Source organism: Pundamilia nyererei, unplaced genomic scaffold (genome assembly GCF_000239375.1).
Source record: "Pundamilia nyererei isolate P.nyererei 1_Seehausen unplaced genomic scaffold, PunNye1.0 scaffold00656, whole genome shotgun sequence".
NCBI classification, from domain to species: Eukaryota; Metazoa; Chordata; class Actinopteri; order Cichliformes; family Cichlidae; genus Pundamilia; species Pundamilia nyererei.
Genome location: NW_005188057.1, coordinates 18,861 through 28,688, shown reverse-complemented (window position 1 = coordinate 28,688; position 9,828 = coordinate 18,861). Strand labels below are relative to the sequence as shown.

At 37.0% G+C, this 9,828-nt stretch overlaps 1 protein-coding gene across 1 annotated transcript; it reads right to left on the bottom strand.

Annotated features, from left to right (window-relative positions):
- Positions 1–281: 281 nt before the first annotated feature.
- Positions 282–6,300, bottom strand: LOC102201988 (uncharacterized). The gene is made up of 9 exons (XM_013907960.1): positions 6,063–6,300; positions 4,180–4,470; positions 3,863–4,096; positions 3,653–3,757; positions 3,329–3,547; positions 2,486–2,830; positions 1,853–2,198; positions 1,700–1,757; positions 282–942 (listed from the first exon to the last, which is right to left on the bottom strand). Exons 1-9 carry the CDS (start codon positions 6,115–6,117, stop codon positions 805–807), a joined length of 1,791 nt encoding a protein of 596 aa, XP_013763414.1. The 5' UTR covers positions 6,118–6,300; the 3' UTR covers positions 282–804.
- Positions 6,301–9,828: the final 3,528 nt, after the last annotated feature.

The following is a 9,828-nucleotide window of genomic DNA, read 5'->3' as shown; positions in this document are numbered from 1 at the left end:
TGTTTTGAATGTTTTTCACTTGTCATCTTTGTTTCATCTTTCTCATTGTATAATGATGGACTTCAAATTGTGTGAAGAAAACACTTTAGTGTTAAAGAGTCCAAATCTGGTACTTTAATACAATTGAGAGGTCATACAGAACAAATCATGTCAAACAGTGAATCTGCTCTTTACTTAAATAGTTCATTCCTACCTGAAAGGCTGAAAAAAGATTTTAATTTTGTGAGACTTTCTCCAGACAAACTGCATTCAAAGCAGCTCAGTTAAACATGTGACATGGCTACATATTATTATATGTTCATCAAAAACCTGACAGTGCTGACAGTGAGAGCAGAGACAGGTGACAGTGTTAGTGGTTATTTTGTGGTACAGACAAAAACCTAACAGAAGACAAACCTGCAGACACAATGGCTTTGATGTTTTTATTAGTGGCACCCAAAGCACACAAAGTAATACAATGTCTAACAAAGTTATCAAAAATAGCACCCTTTAAGTGGGTGATCAGTAAATGCACACTCGTGGGCTTTTGGACATAGCAGAATTTTTAAACGATTGCGTCATTTTTTGTAGGTTTTTGTGACGGACGTACATCATTACCAAATACGTTTTAATTCAAAAGCTTGAGAATTTCTACTTGAGATTTTTCAATTTCAATTGATTTCAATTTCTACTTATTTCTACCTTTATTTTATATTCCAATGAAGCGAGTGTAACCCAAAGATAGATCCAGATGCTGCAGTTTCTCTGCTGTGATGGTAAAGTAATATCACTGGAGTTGAAATCACCATGGTAACAAACGTTTCTTTATTGAGCATACCGTGGCTCAATGGTGGAGTAGAGGTCAGCTGTGTGGTTCTCACTGAAGTGCAGTCCGCTGTAGTGATGATCATCCTGCTCTGCTGACTGAGCTGAGATGTTTTCATACATGGGGTCAATGTTCATCTGAGGAGACGAGACAGTTCTTATAAATTTATATCAAACTGCATCAATAACTCATAGCTGGTTGTTTGTTGTTTGTTACATTGTCACTGTACTGCACTGTCACTGAGATTCTCAAATAGAACCTGTCTGACAAACTGAAACAAGTTAAGAGACCTAACCCCCCAAAAAAACAATGATCCAAAGAACAAATGAGAAACAAAGTCACTGACATCTGTCAGCCTAAAAATTGTTTCCAAAAGCATTTATAAGGCTTTGGACTTCCAGTGAACCATGCTGAGAGCCAAAAGCTCTCAAGAGCTCATTGACTATTCATCCAGGATGTCACAAAAGAACCCAGAACCTCTAAAGAACTTCAGGTCTCAATTGTGTCAATTAAGGTCAGAGGTCATGATATAACAATAAGAAACAGACGGGACAAAAATGGCAATGAACTCAAAAATTATTTTTCCTGTCAGTGGTAAACATCACGACTGTTCAATGTCCAATCAATTTCAAATCTAGTTGAAGACGATATTAATGTAATGTGTGGTAAGGATTGCTGATGTATGATATCTGACTTATTTGATACAATGATGAACATGAACATCGGGTGTAGGTAGGAACACTGAAAAGAATGCTACAGTTGGTTACTCAGAAAAAGGCAGACATATAATAAGTTTAAGCTTTTTTTCCAGAATAAATGATCATGTGAGGAAAAAAGGAAAGATAAGGGGAAGTTTTTCTAACACAGCAGAATTATTTGAATCTTGTTTCGTACCTGCTGCACTGTATCTGACATTTCTCCTCTTAGAGACTGACTGGAAGTCTTCTTTTTTCTGTTGCATAAAAGAAACAAATCAGTGAATGGGTAAAACATTTCACATCACACTTTATACATAACTGGTCTTAGAGATAACACAGTAACGTTCACCTGATCCACCAGCAGACAGTGAGAAGTATTAAAACCAGCAGAGCTGCAGAAACTCCTGCAGCTGCTGGTGTCCATGTTCCTGTGATACTTTGGACAGTGAGAGTCTTTGGAGCAGAGCGGATATCTTTGTTGGTTTTCACAGCACAGGAGTAGCTTCCTGCATCCTCCCTGCTGACTGGGTCTAGGATCAGATGTTTGTTCTGGTTCTCTCTCGAGGTCAGAGGTCGACTGTTGAAGTACCAAATGTAGTTTGTGTTGTCAGTCAGAGGACAGCTGGTACTGCAGGTCAGTGTGACTCTCTGACCCTCTGTCACCACTGCAGAAGGACTCATCTTCACTCTCAGCTCTGAAAAACACTCAGACTGGTCAGTAAATGTAACACAAACTAGTTTTCATTAAAGATAAAACAAGATTTGGTGCTTTTGGTTTTCACTAACTTCTGAAGAGTGAAAGAAGCAATAAAAGGCAAATATCTGTAGCCTTTTGACTAAATAAAATATTTCTTATCGCATCATCAGCTGAGGAAAATTCATGCATTTTCATCTTGTTAATTCAGCTGAAAGCATTGCAGAGGATTTTGTGTTGACTGTTATTTTTATTATTTTTATACGAAGAAAGACAAACCATAATTACCTGTGACAGTCAGAGTAACTCCAGGAAAATCAAACTGTTTCACTTCTTCAGCTTCTGCTGTGATGGTGAACCTGTATTCTGCTGAGTCATCTCTCTTCAGCTTCTTTAATCTGAGGATGTGTTGGTTCTTCATGCTGTCATCATACTCCACATGATCTGCATCCTCAGTCAGGTTCCTCCTGATGTCCTCCTCAGCATTTCTCTTGACTTTATACCAACATTTAGACTGTATCTGCTCGTGGTCAGGATGTGAGTATTTACTGGAGATGTTGACTGAAGATCCTTCCAGAGCACAGATTCTGTTGTGGACATAATTCAAACTCCAGCAGGAATCATCACTAACACCTGAAATATTGATGAAGTAGACAGAAAGAGTTAATAACTGTCTGGCAAAACAGCTCAACTTTATCACAGACATAAATGATTTCCCTTGATTAGGAATTTTCAATCAATTTCTGTGCAAATATTTTATCAGGACCTATAAGATATACAGTATATTACTGATTCAAAAGAGCTGTCTTTAGAAAAAAAATGATCAGTGAATTGATTATTACAAAACCCATCTGAATAAGCACTGACAATTGCCAAACGTAACAGAGATTCACATCTCATACAATAATGAACGAAAACCCTGCAACGGCAGCCGAAAAGTGCAAAAGAGCAACATCTGTGACTGTTTCAAAAAAATCAAAACATTATCAGAAATTAAAAATGATGTTTAATGTGTCATTATTGTAGCATTAAAATTTACAGTGTTTCTGTTTTTGTGGTCAGGTATTCTCACAACAAGACAGAATTAGAACAATACCAAGTACCAAGTTGAGAGACAGTAAGTTTACTCACAGACGTCAGCAGAGCGCACATCCTCAAGACCTTTTACAGCACAAGACAAACTGTCTGGATGAGAGATGGAAACTAGAATCTGTTTTCCCTCCTGCACTGTAGGCTTTCTGTTCTCATACCACACAAAGGAAATCAGAGGCTCAGTCAGAAAACAGCTGCTGTTACAGGTCAGTCTGATGTGACCTCTGTGTTCAGCAGGAGTCCTCTGGACATGAATTTCTGTTGGGAGATGATAAACACATTTTCCACCAGTTCATCTCTGTCATGTCAAATAAATAACAAATAAAAATGAAGTTTCAAAGTGCAGTTTGTCCAGAACTTCACCTCTGGGATATGTGATGGAGCAGGACTCGTCCACTGATGTCTGTTTATAAGAACACATTTTCCCTTTAGCATAGGTCACACTGAAGCAGGTCTCTGTGATGGAACCTGAGAAAAACCAACAACTTTCAGTAAATTCATTAGAGTCTGAAGAGTAAAGTGTTTGTGTTTAACATCTCATAACATGATGAGGAGGTGTCCATCATGACTCACCCACAGAGACTTCAGGGGCTCTGAGATGCTCGTAGCCTTTGACAGCACAGGAGTATGTGACTGCTTCCTCACTGCTGAGCAGCTCTTGGTACCAGGGAGACCAGTCCTCATAGAGAAACTCTCTGTTCTTGTACCAGATGTAGGCTGCAGGCTTTTCAGTCAGAGGACAGCTGCTGCTGCACATCAGTGTTACTGTCTGTCCCTCTGTGGCAGGAATCACCTTTACCTGCAGCTCTGAGAGGTCACATGACCAACATGAATACACTGATCATTCATAAACTCATTCATTTGTGATGCATTTGTAAAAAGAACTGTACCTGTAACATGGAGATGAATTCCACTTTGTTGGCACTTTGATCTGTCAGCAGTTTTAATCCAGCAGTAAAAATTTGCATCTCTCTCTGTCAGATTATTGATTGTTAGAGTGAAATTACTCTCTGCTAACATGCTGTACTTTACATGTGTTTCATCTGTGGAGAGTTCAATCTTGGAGACAGTATCGTGTCCAGTGTACCAGCTATTTCTTGCAGTGGGATGTTGATGTGAGCAGGGCAGATTCACTGATGAACCTTTCAAGGCACAGATGCTGTTTGGTTTTCCCTGAACACCTTTAGCACAACATGTGATTAGAAAACATGGTGAACATTTATGCTAACTTTCCTCTCTGTGCTAATCTGTGATGACAGCATGTTACACTGAAAAAAAGGGGATTGGTCGTCTCTTGGATTTATGTAAGCATCTTGCGTGTATTTAACACAATTACCTTATGCTTTAAAGTTAAGTGTAACTATATAGTGTAGAAACTACATGACATGTAGAGAGGGTAGATTAAATTGTTCATATCATGTTTGAGTGAACTAAGTCAGTAATATAGCGATGTTGAATCTCGCGACACCGTAAGGGATTTCAGTCTTGTGCGCTTTGGATCGTGGTTTCAGGAAGGCATCCATCTCAGTCAAGTCAAGCAGCCACCTCTACTTTTTTGGTATACCGAAAAAAGTAAATTGGGTGGTTGTTACATTAAAAAAGTCTAACTTGTAATTTGAACACAAAAATTTCATGTTTCTATCTTGAACGTAACTAAATCATGTAGGATCTGTACGAAATTCAACAACTTGTTCAGATGACGTGACACAATCTAGTAAGAGTGGTTAGTTGCTGGACTCATGAAATTCACAAGATTGCAAAAGATTTCAAACTGCAGGAAAACCACTGGAGTTATAAGAGGCAGACAACTACACACACACCACGTGTATGCTATCGCTATTTATTCTATTTATTGTGGTTTAACCTGTCAAGGACAAAAACGTACGAAAAATTCTGCATCAAGCCTTGAAATCATAGCTTTCCTACTTTTGTTAAGCCTGGCTTTGTAGCATGGGGGTTAGTGCTGTTGCCTCACAGTAAAAAGGTCCTAGGTTTAAATCCCCAATCTGGCTTGCAGTGGTTTCTCTCTAGGTATTCTAGTTTCCTCCCACAGTTAAAAGTCAAAAGAGTTAGGTTAGGTTAATTGGTGAATCTAAATTACCCATGAATGTAAGTGAAAATCGTTGTTTGTCTCTATGTGATAGACTGGTGAGCTGTCCAGGGTGTACCCTGCCTCCTGTAACCTATCACTTCAGGGTTATGCCCCAGCCCCTCTGCAACCATGTATAAAGATAGGAGGAAGTTGTAGATCCATTTCATTTTTATGCTAACCAGATTCTAGACTTTGTTGAACAATATGTAATATGAAGACAACATGTAGTATTTAAGTGACCAAGTAGTATTGGGCTAAATGTTATTGAATAGTGTTGAAATAAAATGACAACATTGCGAAGGATTAAAATATTCCAAAAGCTCACCTTACTTCATCTAAACATGTTTCAATCACGTTTTATCAACACAAAATGCACAGGTTTATTGAATATGAGTAAGTTGTGTTGATTTAACTCAGTTGTTTAAGTTTCTGCCAAAGCAAAACAGTTGTGTGCAACCAATGTCCACTATTGAATTAAGTAAACCCAACGTGGCCTTTTTTTCAGTGAGAAGGATCACAATCTGGTGCTTTTATACGCTGGAGAATTCAGAACACTAGAACAAGTAAAAATCCTGTTAACTGGGAATCTTCTGTTTTCTGAAATGAACTTTTTACATCTTTTATCTACATTCCTGACACATCATTACTTACTTGTCATGAAGAGAAACAAATTATTCCTACCTGAGAGACACAGAATGAAACCCATAAACAAACATCCAGTTTCTGGCAACAACATGGCTGTTGCAGATTTTTACTTCTAATCAGAAAAAGTTGGCTATATCAATATTTTCAAGGCCTGATTACTACCACTGCTCATATCTAACTTGATAAAATATCAGAAGCATTAATCAATCAACATCCATCTAAGAGGAAATGTTAAATTCAGAGTATTTCTGCAGACAAACTGCGTTCAGCTTTAACACAATCACTTCCTCATTTATCTATCATTTCTTCAAATACAAAGAGACATCTAGTGTAGAACTGATGTATTGCTGCAGGTATTCAACATCACACTGGATATATATTAATGCAATTCTTATAAATGTTTTACTCTAAAGGACACATTGACTTTAATTATTTAAACTAAACTAAGTCTATAAAGCTGCAAATTTTATAGAAATGATCCTGCTCTGCTGATTGAGCCGAGTTGTTTTCATACATAAGATGAGAAGTCATCTGAGTAGACAAGACAGTTTTTATAAATTTATATTAAACCTGCTATCATCATACTCCACATGATCTGCAAACTCAGTCAGCTGTTCAGCTTCCCCCACAGCATTTCTCTTGACTTTAAAAGTGGAATTCTGATTCTTTGTACCAACATTTAGACTTTATCTGATTGTAGTCAGATAAACTTTATTCTTCTACCTTATTCTAGTTGCTCCGACCTTTGCTGGTTAACTACTCCCTCAGTTTTCAGCCGATTTTCACCATTCAAATTTTCAACTTTTTGCTAAAATGGCCTGTATTTATATGTGTATAGCGCTTTACTAGTCCCTAAGGACCCCAGAGCGCTTTACACATCCAGTCATCCACCCATTCACACACACGCTCACACACTGGTGATGGCAAGCTACATTGTAGCCACAGCTACACCTCTATTCAGCAGAATTTTTACTTCTTTTCAGTACAAATCTCAATCTCTTCTGCTCTTTTCAGCTCAATTTTCTGTTTCTTCTGCTCTTTTCAGAAGAATTTTGAGCTTTTTCACCTTTTATCAGTGATAATTGCTTTTCTCATTATATCTTTGGTTGGCATTAGAACTGGTTTGGCTCAGTGGGATAAGCAGCCGCCTTGAGACCCGGTGGCGAAAGTTCGAATCCCACATGTGTTCGCCCGCTTGCATGCGCTCAGCTTTCTCGATGATCTTCACTGTACCCTTTCAAATACACCAATCTTTAGCAAGCAGTTTAGCTTTTACAACTCTTTTCAGCAGAAAGTTCTGCTTCCTCTGTTGTTTTCAGCAGTTTCCACTACAAACTAAATACAGTTGAACAGCAGCAAAATCACTTCCTTCTTTATTTCTTATGGTTCCTGTTGTTTGACTCTTTGTTGCAGTCTTGAATTCTTACTTCACATTTTAAAGTTTAAGTTGCTATTTAGACTCTTTGCTTTCTCTTTATCTCTGTTTTAGGAATGAGCTCTCTGTAATGTAGGGCATGTGGGTTTCAGTATGAGTAGCTTTAGTCATCTCCCCCGACTTGTATTTACATTTGTTGCCTCCCCCTGTCTTGCTCTATGTTTGTGCACTGGACACTTTTACTTCCTTGTCTCGTACATTTTGTCACGTGGTTCTCTTATTTGCTAATCATAACATGACTAGTTTTGTAAAGATTAGATTTTTAGTGAAGAGTGTCTGTCAGTATTCAGAGGACAGTGTTTCTCAGTCAGAACACATATGAAACCACAAGGACAAATTCAAACAGTAACCACATTTATTGCCGTAAATGTCATTACAATTTCTTTGGAAAGCTATGAGGGATGTAAAAGTGACTTCACGTGGTTTTGGGATATGGTGCATAAAAAAAAAGTTGAGAAAATGTCACTCAGCTGTTCTCAAACACAAGTAGTTGTTTTCTGCCATCTTTCAGTTGTGACATATGTTTCAATAGCATACATTTTATAACGGAAAAGTTCAAGAACAATTTCTGTTGTAATTTATGTTCCAGAGTATGAAAACCACTGGCAGATCCACCAAATGTGGTGTCGCTGCTGTGTTGTGGAAGCTATCAGAGAAAAGGGCCCTTTAAATCACTATGGTAACAAAGTTACTTTAGTGAGCAGGCAGTGGGTCAATATTGCAGTAGAGATCAGTTGTGTGGGTCATAGGTAGTTGCAGTCTGCAATAATGAGTTGGGATGTTTTCATATATTGGATCAGGGTTCACCTGAGGAGGAAGACAAACAACATACTGTGTTATAGGCCATTTTTCTCCTCATTTAAATATTTTTACTTTATTTGCAGGTGTTAATGATACTCTGACCAGCAGGTTTGTGAGGTGACAAAATATAAAGTATAAAATCTGTGAAATTCCTTTGCTATAACAATTATAATTAAGTAAAGTAGAACAAACAAATAGATAAGTAGATTGTGTCGCTCATTAAAATGCAATAAGAAAAAAGAAATACATTGATAAAATGAATCTGAAATTAAAATTATTGAATTCAGATAAATAAAGTGTACATTTAAGCTGTGTTTATATATATTCATAACAGGGATGAACTTCACAGTAAAGTTAGGCTCTTGATGACTGCTTTCAACTGCTGTTTTTTCCAGGGTTGACTAGTTGTAGAGCATCCATTTTTTAAAATGAAAAAAATAAATAAATAAATAAAAACAATCAAACAAAAGTGTCAGAAGCCAATTCTAAACAACTGCAGATAGCAAGACCATCATTTCAAACAGCTGTATATAAGTGTAAGTATATTTTTTTCATGTGTGACCACTTTGCCTAGGCCTCGAGGAAGACCTAAACTGTCACCCTCAGATGAGAGGAAATTAGTTAGGATGTTCAGGAATAACCCAGAAACCACCAAGAATCAAGCCAGCCATAACCTGGAAACTGCTGGAACACTGTCCACAGTGAAAACATGTTTTACACTGTAATGGACTCAGAGGATACTGACAAGAAAGAGCTCCTGCCTCAAAATTAACCCCTTTAAGCTTAACCGAAAATTGTAGCTTCCCATATCTAAACGCCTTTTTTTTTTTCTGGAGAACAATTTTGTCGTCAAATGAGACAAAAATTGAGCTATAAATAAAGCAGCCTTACATTAAGTTTTATAGCCTTTTCAAAGCCCCAGCCTCAACCCTATTGGAAATTTGTGGAGTATGCTTAAAAGCCAGGAACACGGCAGGAAACCAACAAATGAAGATGAATTCCACTTATATAAAGATAAGTAGTCAAATATACAACCTGAAATATGCCAGACTGTTGTTTATCTTTACTAAAAATGTCTGGCTAAGCTGCAACCCGCTAAAGGACATTTGAACAAATATTATTGGGAGATATGTATCTATTTGAAGCTGTTTGTAAAATTTAAAATCTAAAATAAATGCACTTAGGTGTTTTATAAACTTAATTAAAACACTTTATTCCTGCAATAATACCACGCTTGAAAAACAACAGTTGAAATCAATCATTAAAAACCCCAAATTGCTTTGACATTCATGCCCACAATAAATGTATATATACTTAAAATACCTGATTAAATGATAATTATTGCTAATTATGATAATGATTATAAATAAAAAAGTAAAATAGAATAGAGTTATGTGACCAAAAATAAGGTTGACAATGGGGATTTTTTTTTTTCAATTTCAGCAGCATTGTTTGTGTCTTGTTTTGTACCTGCTGTTTGTTGCCTAGTGTTGCACTTCTTGAAGGCTGGTTTGAAATCCTCTTTTTTCTGATTTGTAAAAAAACAGCAAATATATATATGTATAT